This window comes from Hyalella azteca, unplaced genomic scaffold (genome assembly GCF_000764305.2).
Source record: "Hyalella azteca isolate HAZT.00-mixed unplaced genomic scaffold, Hazt_2.0.2 contig14638, whole genome shotgun sequence".
Classification (NCBI taxonomy): Eukaryota; Metazoa; Arthropoda; class Malacostraca; order Amphipoda; family Hyalellidae; genus Hyalella; species Hyalella azteca.
The window spans coordinates 9,166-26,359 of record NW_025944516.1 but is presented as its reverse complement, the minus strand read 5'-3'; the positions used below and the strand labels follow the sequence as shown (position 1 = coordinate 26,359).

The window sequence follows — 17,194 nt, the reverse complement described above, 5'->3', positions numbered from 1 at the left end:
TTACTCACTACATAAACGACTTTAAATGCACCACTTGCCTTCGCACAAACAACACCACAAACACTACCTCATCACAAACCCATACACCACAAGCACATCCCCTATCTCAGTCAACCCCACACTCAACACCACCGCCACCCCCATCACCACCACAGCAACCTACACCGCCCCCACATCAACCCACACCGCCTCCACAGCTGCCGTGCACCACCACCACGACCACCACCACCCCTACCCCAACACCATCCACGACACAAAAACACCAGAAACACCAGGGCTCTCAATATCCTGCAACTTAACATAGACGGCATCCGCACCAAACACCAAGAGCTCAAACACCTAATACACAAGCACAACATACACGTAGCACTAATACAATAAACAAAACTACAACACAGACATAAAACACCCAACATCCCGTCCTACTCCACAATGCGACAAGACAGAGCACATATGGAGCTGGCGGGGGTCTCATCACATACATACATTGCTGTGGGCTCACACCAAAGCCAACTAGCCCCAAGCATCATCATTTATATTTATGGCTCGTGATCGTCCATTGACCCAACTTCTCGGCTTTCAAGGGTGCAATTAATTAATATCCATTGTTGTCAACCATTTAATAATCCAGGTTTAAGTCCAAGCTCTGAACTTTCCTGAAAACAAAAACTAAGTATAAGAAATGCTAAAGATACTTGTTGAGTATTTACAATGATAATACATGTCCACTAATACATACTTATTAAAACAATATACACTTCATAACTATTCTGAATAATATTTACACTTGACAATCAACACTTCAACAGCCTACAGTAACAACAATATACACACCTCCTTCACGGTTCCGTCCGACACAATGACTAATCTAGAGCTCCTAAAGTACGGTCGTTAACGAGATGTTAGTTTCCTCTGAACATAAAATTATAGAATTCAAATGTCTTATTTAAAACCCTAACAACATGAGAGCGTCTCATACATCGACACCACACAACAGACACGCAGAGACGTAAATGACAGAGACAGGTCACAACCCCAACATCACACTCATAAACACATACACACAACTCTCCAGGATTACCTGCTAACTATCAATTCTCGCTACAGGCCCTGGATACACAAAAAAACATCATCCTGGGCGGTGACTTCAACGCCAAGCACCCAGGATGGTACAACAACCAACAAGCAGATGACAGAGGAACAAACTTAGCCACGCAACTTAACACACTCTATATACTCAACGACACAGAGCAACACACTCACATCCCATACCAAGCAGACACACAAGCCACCTCCCCAGACATAACATTCTGCTCTCCAAACCTAGCAAACACAACTACATGGAGCACAGTAACAGACACAAGTTCAGACCACCACCCATCACCGTCAAAACGCAATCCAAAACGAACAACCCACAACCACGCAAAACACACAACAACTTCAAACGCGCACACTGGGAGGAATTCAAACACGAGACAGAAGTAAAATTTGAACACCTGAACCTCCTCCCAATCACAGTCATTGACCACACTGTTGCCCAATTCAACAAAATCATCCAAGAGGCTGACAAGAAACACGTACCAATGGGCAACAGAAAACAACACAACCCTAACTTCACACCTGAGATAGCCAGCCTCATCCGTCAACGCAACAATCTCAGACAAACGCCCACCCCTCACTCATCAATCACTACTCGAGAAATCCAGGAACTAAACGCACAAATTCAAAACAAAATCACAGAGCAACAGCAACGGGCCTGGCTCGAGTTCCTAGATATACTAGACCACAAATCCAACATCACACATCTTTACAGAACAATACGCAGCTTACACAACTCAAACAGCATTAGAACACCTTCATGCAGAAACAAAAATACTTCCCATAAAAGCACACCTCGACATGAGAGGAACACAATTCATAGCCGCAGCCATAAACAACACACAACACCCATGCCACTACCTACGCGACCACCCACCTACACAAAGACAAATAGTGCAAACCCCACACAGATACTACACCAACATACTCGATACAGTACCCCCACCCCAAGGCAACACCAGCACAAAAAAGAAACACTTACACACAATTATGACAATTAGAACGCTGGAGCTGGCCGGCAACAACAAAGTCCTTGGGCACCCACCAGCTGACATAAGCAGCACAGAAACACAGCTCTCTAGACTGGAGAGAGTACACCTAGCCAGGCTGCGCTGCGGCCACCACCCTTCACTACAAACATACGCAAACAGAATAGGCCAAGCAGACACAGACACCTGCCCATACTGCCAGAGAGCTCCCCACACAATCACTCACATTCTCCTGGAATGTCCGCTCTGGCAGGATCTCAGACAACACAGCTCTGTCGGTGGTGTAGTACCTGCGCGAGGGGGGTCTCTTATAAAAATGAGACCGTGGAACCACTACAACAACAAAAACACCACCACATAACCACGACCCTACAGATCTGGGCAGGTACTTTCAAATATTGCCAAGTGGACGTAACTTCTTGAACTTAAGCTTAAGAAGATACGTCTAGCGTACGATCAGCGTTTTTTGACACCTTCAAAACTTTCGTACGACCGACTTAGCTAAGAGCGTACCTTCAAAACACGTTGCATGTCAGCCAATCATAAGCCCGCTTCCATCCTTTGTTTACGTTAAGAGTCACATGACGCCATGCTTCTGTGTTCAGTTATTTAAACATTTTATCCCTTTTCAAAGAATTCTAGACCCTTTTAATCTAAAATTTTCATGACAAATGCCGTTTTATCATAGCAAACTGTTATATAGTGATTAACATGACATAATGAACAACGAAAATAGAATTTTAGTAAATCCATTTTTTAGCTTCAACCGTCAGATTCGTTTTCTGTTGACATATACTAAGAAAAAAATTAATAAATGCATGACTAATAAAATTTCCTTAATATCAAATAAGGATATTTTTCTAAATAAATATTAGAGTATTTACCTTAAAATGATACTAAAGTCTAGACACTAGTATGATACAGTAGTCCAGACACTATTAGAGACCAGACACTAGTAACTAAATGATAAACAATCGCTTCACTCACTCAAAAGTTGATCGTCACTCCACTTACGCGACCTTTGAATCGGCGCAAAGCTACGTGCTCGTAACGTACCGCAAAATGTTTTGAAGGTACCATTATTCGAAGTTACGAGCACTTAGCAATGTTTTGAAAGTACCTGCCCTGGAGCGACCCCCTGTCGGTAGTGTCGTACCTGCGCGAGGGGGGTCTCTAATAAAAATGAGACCGGGGAACCACAACAACAACAGCCCATCGGCTCGGCAAAGATTAACTTACACAAAAAGTTAGGGCATGTGCAGAATGACTTGTTGCAAAATTAACTAACAATTATTACGGGCTCATGAGATGAGAAAGTTTAACAAAGAGTAGTTAATTTTATTATAAATATCGCAATTTACAAGCATCAAAAACTTCCTACATTTTTTCGGCAGGCAGGTTAGGCCGAGGAAGTAAACTATCACTACCATACCGATGATGCACCTTCAAACATTGCCGGTCAGATGCCTATCAGACCACACGCGTCCTTGGCCTGTTTCAATGATATTACATTACAATTCTTTCAATGATATTACATTCGGTTACTGTAATATGTTCTGATGTTGGTGTCAACTTCGTTAATGTCTACATTTTCCGACAATATTGAAACTATTTTAATCGCGGCCAATTTCCTGTTTAGATATTACGGATAACACTCGATTCGACAAACCTGGTCATACGTCTACTATAAATTCTGGTCTCAATCGTATCACAAAAAGTGAAAAAAATATCGTATTTTCGCATATGAACACTGCGATTGAAATTGTAATTCCTCGAATTTTCATCCGTAATCCAATTACAGACAATTTGTTGCCAGATAAGTACAATAAGCAGAGCTGGGCAGAGCTACTTTGAAATGTAGCGGCCGCTACCGCTACCGCTACACGCTCTAAATGTAGCGGGAGCTACCGCTACCGCTACACCCACTAGATTGTGGCGAGCGCTACCGCTACAGTAAAATGTAGCGCCGTTACATTTGCCGCTACAATGGCCAAAATTATTGGAAATCTCTAAATATTTATTGTTTTGCTATTGGGATTTACTCATAAACATTTAATGATAATAAAACATTTTCAAAACATATCAATGCAACTTTATTGCAATTAACCTAACCGAACTAGTACGGATTAGATACTGCAAATAAAAGTTACAGTTATTTTTATGTTTTACCTTCCCTACATGGATGTCTACTTTAATCTACCAATCTCAAAAATTATCCACATATACATATAAAAAATCAATCTTTTATTTGTATATATACATATGTGGATTGTTGTTGAGATTGATAGATTAAAGTAGACATCTATGTAGGGAAGGTGAAATCTACTTAAATATGTAGCGGGCGCTACCGCTACCGCTACATTGCCTTAAATGTAGCGCTGCTACCGCTACCGCTACATGTAGCGCGCTACTGCCCACCTCTGACAATAAGCCTTCAGTTGATCAATTATACTCATAGCGGGAACATTACTTGGGCCCGAACATGTCTTCAGGACTGACCCAGCGGTCAAATTCCTCCTCGGTGAGGTAACCGAGCTTCAGAGCTGCCGCCTTGAGCGGGTGCCTTCCTTGTGTGCGGTCTTGGCGATTGTCGTTGCCTGAAATAACAACCCAAATATTATTCAGCTATTTACGGCTCAAGTGCAGCATGATGAATCCCTAACTTACAGCCTTCCTTACAGCCTTCTGGCAGGCTGTAAGGAATCCCTCCATCTGGCATCCCTCCTTACAGCCTTCTGGCAGGCTGTAGTAACATAAATAGTTGGTAACTCTGTCAGCCAATAACCGAAGGCTTCCCAATCTAGATCGGCGTATTCCAAAAGAGAAATGTGCCGCTATGTGTACTTTGGTCGCAAGTGTACAAATTCGATGAGCTAAAATCTAAAATAGAGAGAAATTAATAATTGAATATAACTCATTATTTTTCTTGCATGCGTTCCAGTGTACTCTAGGCTAGTAAATTGGGTCACACTGGAAAAAATTTAATTCTGTATTTTGAAGAAGCAACAAATTAGGAGTTCATTGGCATGAGCTAGCAAACCTTATCGTAGCCGATGACGATGAGGGCAGTGTCCAGCACAAGAACTGTTTATTCATGGCCCACCTTATCGTGGCCAATGTGAGGGTTGAGGGCAGTGACAAGCATGAAGGACACCTTTGTCATGGCTCATTTTATCGTGGCCAATGTGAGGGTTGAGGGCAGTGACCAGCATGAAGGACACCTTTGTCATTGCTCACCTTATCATAGCCGATGTGAGGGTAGAGGGCAGTGACCAGCATGAGGGACTCGTGCAGAAGGCGGTTTATCTCCTCCCTGTTGGCTTGGATGCCCACCACGCCCTTGTCCACATAAGCGTGACTCGAGTCTCCCAGAAGCCGGATGGACCTGGAACATGAACACGTTGTATGGTGTTGTTCAAGCCCACATACACTGAGAGAAAAAAGCCCTCTGTTTTGAAACACTTGGGTGTTTCAAATCCTCCCCGAGCGATCGTGCCCAAACCGAAACACCCGAGTGTTTCAAAAACGTTCAGGTGTTTCAAAATTTGCGATTTTGAAACACTTAGGTATTTCAGCGGTGGAACACGGGAAGTCTACGGAGAATGAAACCTTATTTTCAGAATTTATGCAATATCCTTGTCCAGTTTCCAGCACCTGATGAAATTATTTTAATATATTTTACTCCTCCGGTCGATTGCAGTCTAATCCATGGCTGCCTCAATACCAAAATTATGAAAACTATATTTATCTGATTTAAACGCTTTTCTCCTTCACAGCGAAATTAGTCACATATTCATTCTTTTATACACATATTTATTACACAATTTTATCGGTATGTACAATCATCATGAAACTACACTCTTTGCTCTCACCTCTATCGAACTGTGGTTGAAGAAACTATGAGTCGCCCGCCGAGATTCGAACCTCTGCCAAGACTGCAACCAAACGCTCGCGAGCAGGCGCCTTAGTCCACTCGGCTACGGAGACGGCAACTACATAGAGCTGCAGTATTGGTTTTGTCTTGCGCGCGGTACTATCAGAATAAATCTTCGATTTTATTATCAACTTCTAGTGTGAGTGAATGGTATAGATGTCGCTCGTTAACATTACTATTGACAAAAGAACAGCAGTGATTTGAAACAATTAAACGAATTGAGTTGGGTCAATTAACCGTAAGCAGTGTAGATTCGTGACATTCATGAGCGGCGGCTCCACACAACCTCCTCCTATGACAGCGTTCGGCGCACTGACCACGCGACCCTAGCCGCACAAATATAAGCGCGTCAAGCTCGAGAGGTTTTGAAACACCCAAGTGTTTCAAAACGGGGGGCCTTTTTCTCTCAGTGTAGTATGGTGTTTTTTGAGATCACATGTTTAATGAATTGCCCACACTAGAAGTGGAGAACGTGAACTATAATCAGCATTCAACAGGCTTCAGGTGAGAATTGATTGCCGGCAGGGGGGAGGTTAAGGGGAAATTTGAAAGCCTGTTGTTTTATGTGATGCATACCATGTCAATTTGGCACATAAACACCATACCAACACTTTACCATACATCTAAGAGTTTACAGCACTCACAGCTCACTATACTCACAGTTTACCACACCCCAAGTTTGCTAACTTAGAATAAAGTTTTAGCGAAGGAGCTCCATATTTACCCTCAGATGCGGCTTCAGCCAATCTCGCGTAAACATCCCATCAATGGTATATAAAGTCTCACCTCAACACATGTTGGGGGCATGGCGCTTAATAACCTAGACCGACCTGAGCATGCTGGCCACCATCATGAGCTGGCAATGGTCACCTGGGCATGCTGACCACCATTACGGACTGGCGGTGGTCACCTGAGCACGTTGGCCACCATCATGGGCTTGAAGACGTTGAGCTCGACGTGGCCGTTGCTGCCGCCCACGGTCACGGCCACGGCGTTGCCCCATTACCTGCGCCGCCACCATCTCAATGGCCTCGCACTGCGTCGGGTTCACCTTGCCTGCAAAATAACGTTAATGAGCCTTCCACTGGTAAGAGGTTCATGCTTTAAACCAGTGGCTCCCAAAGTGGGCGATATCACCCCCCTAGGGGCGGTGGAAAGATCTGGAGTGGCGTTGAGTAAAAAAGAGGCAGTAGGGTTGTGGCAGTCCGCGAAGTCGAAGTCAGAAGTTCGTACGTTTGTTTGACGATTTGTACACAACACGTGAAGAACATGACTCCGAATCGAATACATTTTTATGAGCTAAAAATCACCTTTTGGTAGTTAGGTATTTATATTAAAAATTTCGTTCGAATCTGTTCAGTACCTTGGAAGAAATTCTTTGATAACTGCGAATTCCGGACCATATCGCCATATAACTCCCGAATGAAGGTGAAATTTAAAATTTTTTCACGAGCTAAACATCACCGTTAGGCCCTAATGAATACGTGTACCACGTTTTATCGAGCTGTGTTCATTAGTTTGGGAGATATTCCTTGGTAAATGAATTTGGAGATTGGCCGTGAGACCGGCTGCGAGACCGGCCACGAATCCGAGCCGTCTTGAATTTCTAGTGCTGAAACAGTTGAAACTATAAAAATATATTGGTTTACTAAATGGTGTTCCATTTGCGAAATACATATTTGTGTTTAACCTTTCTCTTTTCAAATTGCATCGTACTAAATATCAAGAAAGATGCGCTTGTTTGTATATGTGTCTCTCGGAGGGGGGGGGGTCTCTTATACACATCTAGATGTGTATAAGAGACAGGTATCTCTCTCTCCAATTTCCATTCAGGATGACCAAGTTCTACTGCCTTCTTTTCTGAAAAAACCATTATCATTTTCATGATACTATCATCAAACAGAGATTGGAATGCACTTATTGGCGTATCTATGTTTTTACTGATGCCAGTAAGTCCAGATGCCACGCGCAGAGTATTTCACCTCAAAGTTCTTCGGTTAGTGTAAGGGGCTTTTTTCTTCCAGTTTGTCCCATCTCTTGATTGTATGTAGTCATAATCATCATCGTCTCCATCAGAGATTTCTTCAGAACTAGAAGCTGAGGAATCCTCTTCATTANTGACTCTGGGGATCATGCATACCTGACTCTTGTTGACTCTGATGATCATGCATACCTGACTCTTGTTGACTTTGGGGATCATGCATACCTGACTCTTGTTGACTCTGGGGATCATGCATACCTGACTCTTGTTGACTCTGGGGATCATGCATACCTGACTCTTGTTGACCTGTCTCTTATACACATCTAGATGTGTATAAGAGACAAGTGATATAGTGGCGTGGTGTCCTGTGGCATATAGTGCCGTAACTGTTATAGCCACACTAGTGTCATAAGTGATATAGTGGCGTGGCGTCCTGTGGCATATAGTGGCGTAACTGCTATAGCCACACTAGTGGCATAAGTGGTATAGTGGCGTGGTGTCCTGTGGCATATAGTGGCGTAACTGCTATAGCCACACTAGTGTCATAAGTGGTATAGTGGCGTGGTGTCCTGTGGCATATAGTGGCGTGACTGTTATAGCCACACTAGTGTCATAAGTGATATAGTGGCGTGGCGTCCTGTGGTATATAGTGGCGTAACTGCTATAGCCACACTAGTGTCATAAGTGGTATAGTGGCGGGGTGTTCTGTGGCATATAGTGGCGTAACTGTTATAGCCACACTAGTGTCATAAGTGGTATAGTAGCGTGGCATCCTGTGGCATATAGTGGCGTAACTGCTATAGCCACACTAGTGTTATAAGTGGTATAGTGGCGTGGTGTCCTATGGCATATAGTGGCGTAACTGTTATAGCCACACTAGTGTCATAAGTGATATAGTGGCGTGTGTTGTATAGCCACAAAAGTGTTATAAGTGATATAGTGGCATATAGTGGCGTAACTGCTATAGCCACATTAGTGTCATAAGTGGTATAGTGGTGTGGCGTCTTGTGGCGAGCGAAGTATGTTTACAAAATGGTTTGTGATGACGTGTGTTTACTTTGCGATTTATGAGTTACGTACGAGTAAAATAATATGCGTTTAAAAACAATTTTTTAAAGACAACACTTCTAAAGAATCCAGTGTTACACATGTGTTACACATGTGCGATGAATTTCTAATTTTATTATGATATATTAAAAAATTAATTTTAAGTTTCATTTTTAAAATGTAAAAATTTTCAAATTTTCCAAAATTATTTATTCTGTCAATTGAATCATGCATTGTCTCCAACTTTACGCAAGTGTGCAAAATTTCAGATCGATTGGACAGGTAGAAGCGTGTTAAATACCGATTATAAGATTTGTAGCAGACTACAAACAAACAAACAACAAGAAGTGAAGTTAAAGAGAAGTGTTGTAAAAAGTGAGGACTCAACAGCCAGCAAACCTGAGTATGAGTTCTGCCAATATTTTGATGATGTCTTTGAACTTTTGTGCTTTGGTGTCCAGGGGCCGGATTATCAAAACATCGCTAAGTACACGTAGCGATTTACGTGTGGCGTAAGTGCTGATATGAAGACTTAACTCTAGCGGTGGTATTATCAAAACATTTGCGCGGGAAGCTACGTACAAGAAGCCGTACGTAGCTCTACGCCTGCTCGGAGGTGTCGTGAGTGGAGTTACGTATGGGAGTTGTGCGTACCTGACTCCTGTTGACTCAGGGAGTCAAGCCCTGATTCAACTAACAGTCTATAACCTACCTAATATATGAACACCATGCGCTTCTTCGAAATTATTGAGTCCATGTTCAAGTTTTCTCCCCTTAATTGGAAATTGACTATTCCTAAACTAGCACATCTACAGCAAATACTCCGTTGAGTATTGAAGGAAATATGACTGAATGAGTTGCCTTAAAAATGCGCTTATACATTTAAATCGAAAAAGAATTAATGTAAATGTCTGCTATAATTCCTACCGCAGCGTATTGATAATAAATACTAATATTCTGAAGTTCAAGCAAATCCGTTCAGTATTAAAGGACATATGAGTGATTATGTTGCTTTAAAAATGTCATTATACGTTTCAATTGAAAAAAAATTGTTGTAAAAATCTGTAATAATTTCTACCGTAGCGTTTTGATAATAACTAATTATATTTAAAAATACAAACGAATACGTTCAGTATTGAAGGACTTATGAGTGGTTAAGTTGAGCGTGTAGTTAGGTTTTGCGTTTGAGACCGCGGGCGAGTTCGCAGGCGGTTCCGGATACGTGTCGATTCCGTCTGCAAAAGTAAGATACCCTTCCTCATCTGCCGTAGACATATTTTATGCTTACCTACCTCTGTGCAACTAAGCAAACTCTGATTTAATATCCCATTTTAATTTTTCCCTCATCTTTTGAATGCCACCTTGTCACTATGCATACTAACATTGCTGTCGGAGCTGCCTCGTATAACTCATCCCTCGCACGCTTCTAAGGCCGTTTATTCAACAAATACTCAGCATGATTAACTTGCAGCCTCACCCGCCATCTTCAGCTTCGAATACTAGCCGATCGTCATGCGTGTGGTATCAATATTGTCACGAATTTACGGTTTCGGCTTTTCACCTAGTCAGGCCAGCGACGCTCGCCAGAAATCCGCAGAAACATCCGACTATCCTCAGGACGTTGGTACCAATAACAGACATTTCCCAACACGGACAACGGGGCCAATACCGAGCTGTCAAGAAATGTATCTCTATTCATAGGGGGATTCACTAATATAACTTCTAGTTAGGATGAAGCTAAACACAGTTTCCATTGATAAAATAATATATTGACTTCTTGCATACTGGCGTACAACGAATGTAAACTGAGACAACCTGCTGCTGTTCGGGTAGGAATAATTTCATTTTATTGAAAACTGCGACATCAGTGCTTCTTTGGACTTTAAGACTGTTGCAATAAATTTAGGTAAGTTAACTCCAATATTTCATTTAAAAACGTAAGATACACTTCTAATCCTTAAAAGAAATCTTACTCCTGAGCATTTTCCTCCTATATTGTTTGTTCCTTCGATGGTTTCATTACCTCAGACCCAACGTCGGTAACTAAGTGTACACATTTTGTAAAAAATCATAAAATACAGGCATTTTTTCTCTTATACTTTGCTTTCTTTGAATCTATGTTCTGAAATTTCTAATTTGGTTCGATTCGAGCCTAGATTTAGGTGACGGGTATAACTATTCTTCGTGATATAAAATTTATATCCATGTCAAATCCGCTTTAGGGCGCAAAATACTAGACAAATCATGAAAATACAGTGACTCGCAAAAGTATTGGATACATTGCAATTTTCTTCATATCTCAAGTTAAAGTGCGAGATTTTTTATAATATTTGGTCAATATATTGCTAATGGTGCTAGAAACATTATAAAGATAGGATATTGAAAAGTAAGCATTGCTTAGATTTTATTCAACAAATAAAAAAATTCCCCCAAAATAAACAAAAATAACTTTTTTGAAGTACTCAAAATTCGCTTTTCACTTCAGACGTTCCACTAACCTCATAACGTTATCTAATTGGCCAATCAGAGCAGTTTGCTATTGTTTACGAAATTTTGTGTTCCAGTGAAGATATTATTCAGCTTCATCTTTAAAATCTAATTTTAAATGGCTAAAACTCGAGAGATGGCGACAGATTTGCGTCAAAAGATCATAGATTGTCACAAGAAACGGAAGGGGTATCGAATAATATCCAAGGAGACTGATCTATCATTGAGTACAGTTGGAAATATCATCAGAAAGCAACCATCCTGATGATATCATCCGAGCATGCTGTTGCTAACCTTCCAGGACCTGGTCGTCCAAGGAAACTAAAGGACGGTAGTGCAAGGTGGATCAACAGAGAGGTACAGAAGAACCCGTTTGTATCTCGTGGTGAAATTAAAAGCGACCTGGAGGAATCTTGGATTGATGTAGAAAAGGACACAGTCAGCAGAGCTCTAAATCGTACTGGTCTATGTCAAGATCCTCACGAATGATTCCTCTGTTGAAGTACCGACACGTGAAACCCACAAGATTTGGGAAACCCACAAGATTGGGACGAAATTCTGGTCGGACGAAACAAAAATCGAACTTTCAAAAGGAATTTCATCTAACCTTGACATATGACCAGTACGGTTTAGAGCTCTGCTGATTGTGTCCTTTTCTACATCAATCTAAGATTCCTCCAGGTCGCTTTTAATTTCACCATGAGCAACAAACGGGTTCTTCTGTACCTCTCTGTTAATCCACCTTGCACTACCGTCCGTTAGTTTCCTTGGACGACCACAGGTCCTGGAAGGTTAGCAACAGCATGCTCGGATGATATTATCAGGATGATAGCTCCCTGATGATATTTCCAACTGTACTCAATGATAGATCAGGCTCCTTGGATATTATTCGATACCCCTTCCGTTTCTTGTGACAATCTATGATCTTTTGACGCAAATCTGTCGCCATCTCTCGAGTTTTAGCCATTTAAAATTAGATTTTAAAGATGAAGCTGAATAACATCTTCACCGGCACACAAAATCTCGTAAACAATCGCAAACTGCTCTGATTGACCAATTAGATAACGTTATGAGGTTGGTGGAACGTCTGAAGTGAAACGAATTTTGGGTACTTCAAAAAAATTATTTTTGTTTATTTTTAAACATGTTCCCAATACTTTTGCGTGGGCTAATTTTTCTATTTGTTGAATAAAATCTAAACAATGCATACATTTCAATATCCTTTCTATATAATGTTTCTAGCACCATTAACGACCAAATATTAAAAAAAGTCTTGCACTTTAACTTGAGATATGAAAAAATTGCAATGTATCCAATACTTTTGCGAGCCACTGTATTTATAATTTCACATGGACCGACGACGCATTTGCAAAAAAAGACCAATAAACTAAAGTTCCTCAAGAAGCCGGTCTTTCAATTTCTTCAGTAAGAGACGGAGTATCAGGTAGTGATAAAGGAGACATATTTGAAGAGCAAAGAGGTAGAATGAGATCCGTTACAACCTCGTTCTTTACAGCTTTTGATAATTGATCTTCAATGTGATGGACATCAATGTCGTACTCTAGCAAACATTCATCGTGGCAGTCACTTGACAGACACAATTGATCGTTACCATCCACAACCTTGTTCTCCTCGTTTGCACTTGAATCGCCGTTTCCGACGAACACCACTTCAACGAACCATGGTTCATCCTTTTCCTGCGTCGAATTTTGCAAACTTAAGTGACCACTGTCAGCTTGAGATCGGTTGTCTGTTCCATTTCCGAGCAAAATTTCGCGAAGTACTGGGTACTTCTCCGTATCTGCAAGATTGGAACCAGGGTTCTGCGAAGAATGAGATTTAACGTTTCTTTCCAATTCGACTGACTTCGGAACTTCATCAATTGATAGTCCGTCCTGTAAAGCACGGCTGTGTAACGACTGATTTTGACTCGAACTACAATTGTTTTGTAACTCTAATAGAGCATTTCGTATTAAATCGTCGAGCTGTGTTGAGCCTTGAACCTCCGTGGATTCTGTTGAAGGTTGATTAGAAACGGAGCCGGGTTCGTGTTGTTTAATTTTGGCAGCTTCCTCCGTTATTTCTGCTGGTGAAATTGTAGTCTTCTTCGGCATTCTTTGTTTTTGAATGATCGCTTTCTTTGGCGCTCTTGGTTTTAGAGGAGCGAATTTCTTTCGGCTGTTTAACGCCTGATTCTGATTCGAACTACAATTGTTTTGTAACTCAAGGAGAGCATTTCGTATTAAATCGTCGAGCCGTGTTGAGCTTTGAACCTCCGTGGATTCTGTTGAAGGTTGATTAGAAACGGAGCCAGGTTCGTGTTGTTTAATTTTGGCTGCTTCCTCCGTTATTCCTGCTCGAGAAAATGTCGTCTTCTTTGGAATTCTTGGTTTTTGAATGGTTGTTTTCTTCGATGCTCTTGGTTTTGGAGGAGCGGATTTCTTTAAGTTTCTTGGTTTAGATTCTAATGTTTTGTTATGTGCTACAAGTGTAGGCTTGTTTGGAATGCGAGGCTGTTTGGGAATCACTTCACCCTTACCTTGATCTAGTATTATTTGCTCCGATAGACACTCCACGTATCGCGTTTGAGCTTCCCAGCTCGGAATGGACAAGTGAGGCACCTGTTGACAAATTACTAGGGAACCGTGGAAAAACTGTCCGGGGGAAACATGCCGTTCATCAAGTTCCTCCTGCAGAATTTGGTGTAGCGGTTCGGTTACGTTCTTTGTGTGCAGAGGATCTTCTTGGTATTTTTCCTTCCTCGTTTCGAATAGGCCTTGTTCTATGTGACGCGGTTGATCAACGTTTTTAAAATTACGGAAACTATCTACAGTATTCTGTATTCTGTTCTGTACTTGATTATCAGCGGTTGAAGAATTTTCTGGAATGCAGGTTTTAATTGCTGACGACGTGATGTCTTGTGAGTGCCGAATGGGCCGATCGACATTTCCCTCATTTATTTGCGCTGATTGCTGCTGGAATGCTAGATGAGAAGAGATCTGTAGGTTCTGTGTCATGCCAGGCTCTTGATGGGAGTTTTGAAGAGATTGACTTGAGGAATATTTATGACGTTGATGGCGAAAGGGTTGATAGCGATAGCGTTGATAGGGGGGATGTGATGGTAGAAAATGACCGTTTTTCATTTGTATTCGATATTTGTGGTCTTGTGAACGTGCTTCAACATTTTGTAATGTTTTGAGTTCATTTTTCTGGGACAGATTGTTGTTGGTGAGTTTCGGGGTCTGAGGGTTTTTCATTTTGTTCGTTATTTCATTGACTAATGTACGTGTCGGGCCACGTTGTCCGGCTAGGTTATTCAGCGACGACGACGCCATTGACGACCTTGGATCCAAAGGATGCATCGATTCGTCAAACACATTCATCGAAGATCTTTCGAGTGGCGATATCATAGTTTCAAAGGTCGGAGATATATTCGGCTGCGTTTCTTTAACCCCAATGGAACTACGATCGTTCACATCCAATTGTGGAAATGGTACAGTTGGTGAAAACGACATAGCGCTCTGATGAAGTCGAGCAGTTTTCTGGCTTGCATTGAACGGCGATGCTTGACCTACGTGCTGCTCGTACGCTAGTAATGTCGGGCGAGGAATATGTAACGGTGTGCCGGGTGCTTGATGAACATCGTAAAAATTGCGGGTATAATCGTAAGGCGAACATACTGAATTCGTAAGGTTATTCAGTCCATGCATTGGAGGAGCACAAATATTGTTTCCACAAAATCCATAAGCCTGTTGATGCGTTTGATGTGAAAGGGTTTCAATAGGACTAAGATATCCTTGATATATTCTTGCACGAGTCATTGTCATCCGATCACCGTAGTGCATCATTACAGTAGGTCCAAGCATAACATTTGGAGGGTATATTGGAAAATGTTCATTTGATAGTTGAGATGGTATATCTGGCAAACCAGAGCATGGATTGACCACAGTTTTATAAGGATATGAGAAGCTGTTAAGATTGTGTGTGATCATACTTGGTGATATGGTATGTGAATTGTATGGAGGATATGCCAATCTCTGTGAAGTTTGGTTCATGTGGGAATGAACCGTGTTTGGAACTCTGAAGTCTAAATTCGGTGGAGCTTGTGACAAATTTGCCGCAGTTGCGATATTAATATTCTGGCTTTTTCTAGGAATAGCGGCACCTGAATTCGAGGAAGATTGCGATCGGTCTAGGGTAGTTATGTTCATGTCGGAATGCCATGAATGGGTTGAGCAGGCATGTGAGCTGGATTGAGCTTGTGGAAAAATTGACAGCAGTTGGTAACGTCATACTTAGGGTTGTGTTGGGTAAACTGGCAGCTGAATTGGAGTAATATAGCGCCTGATCTGAAGAATTTTTATTAATGCTTGAAAAAGTAATATCCTCTTCACGTACATGCGTATAAGGCAAATTTGCCGGATTTCTGTTCTTGTATAGTGCAGATTGTGGATTTACGAGAAGAGAATTCGAAATGTATTTCATCGTGTCTGAATGTGGTCGCCTAATGTTGTCTGGATTAAAAATATTCAAAGGTTTGAAGGCTGAAATTGATTTGCTGGCTAATGATTGGAGTTCTTCATGGGAAACTTTTTTTAGCTGTGGCCTAGAGCGGGGGTCGGGATACGGAGTTCGTATTGAGCTCCAATGGTCCGTTTTGCTTATCCATGCTTGCTCAATATTGATAAGACCAAACGGAAGCAACATCAAATTCTGCAGGAATCACGACGCGTTCAGTTTGAGACGCGTTGATAACCTCGCATCAAAAGCTTGCTCATCAACAGGCAGAAACGCTGCGTCACTCTCGGTGAGGGGTGGGAGGGGCTGCCGTGGCGAGGTTAGGTGCAGGCGTGGCTTCCGTGGCGAGGTGAGGTGCAGGCGTGGCTGCCGTGGCGAGGAGAGGTGCAGGCGTGGCTGCCGTGACAAGGTGAGGTACAGGCGTAGCTGCCGTGGCGAGGTGAGGTGCAGGCGTGGCTGCCGTGGCAAGGTGAGGTGCAGGCGTGGCTGCCGTGGCAAGGAGAGGTGCAGGCGCGGCTGTCGTGGCGAGGTGAGGTGCAGGCGTGACTGTCGTGGCGAGGTGAGGTGCAGGCGTGGCTGTCGTGGCGAGGTGAGGTGCAGGCGTGGCGGCCGTGGCGAGGTGAGGTGCAGGCGTGACTGTCGTGGTGAGGTGAGGTGCAGGCGTGGCTTCCGTGGCGAGGTGAGGTGCAGGCGTGGCTGCCGTGGCGAGGTGAGGTGCAGGCGTGGCTGCCGTGGTGAGGTGAGNTATAAATTAAAACAATACAAATATATTTATTTTCATCAAGTATATAATCAACAACCGTCGGCGATCCTGTTGTCGCGCCTGATTCGATTCCTTCGGCAATTCCTTCGGGCAGTGAAGGAATTGCAGAGAAGTTGTTAGTCATCCCCACAATTACTAAGCGAGTTCCATAAAAAGCCTAAATCATGTATTGACTAATTGTATATGTCTAGAGATATGGCTAAAAACATGAGATTGTAAATAAAGTAAACATGGTCCAATATAAAACCGAACTTTATGTCCTCTCTATTCTACATAGCAAATGTAGTCTCTACTACACATAGCAAATTTTGAGGATAAATAAACTTGCTACAAGTGTTGATGTTATTCTAAGCAGTTGAACGTCAATAACTAATATA

General features: G+C 42.2%; 2 protein-coding genes across 2 annotated transcripts; both read right to left on the bottom strand.

The window, feature by feature from the left end:
* Positions 1–4,624: 4,624 nt before the first annotated feature.
* Positions 4,625–7,071, bottom strand: LOC125179037 (fumarate hydratase, mitochondrial-like). The gene is made up of 3 exons (XM_047884108.1): positions 6,932–7,071; positions 5,325–5,472; positions 4,625–4,684 (listed from the first exon to the last, which is right to left on the bottom strand). The coding sequence occupies exons 1-3, from the start codon at positions 6,952–6,954 to the stop codon at positions 4,625–4,627; spliced, it is 231 nt and encodes a 76-aa protein (XP_047740064.1). The 5' UTR covers positions 6,955–7,071.
* Positions 7,072–16,334: 9,263 nt separating this feature from the next.
* LOC108670821 (foot protein 1 variant 2-like) lies at positions 16,335–16,780 on the bottom strand (the record flags this gene model as incomplete). The annotated part of the gene is made up of 1 exon (XM_018158311.1): positions 16,335–16,780. A coding segment is annotated over one exon (446 nt), but the record flags the coding sequence as incomplete, so codon positions are not given.
* Positions 16,781–17,194: the final 414 nt, after the last annotated feature.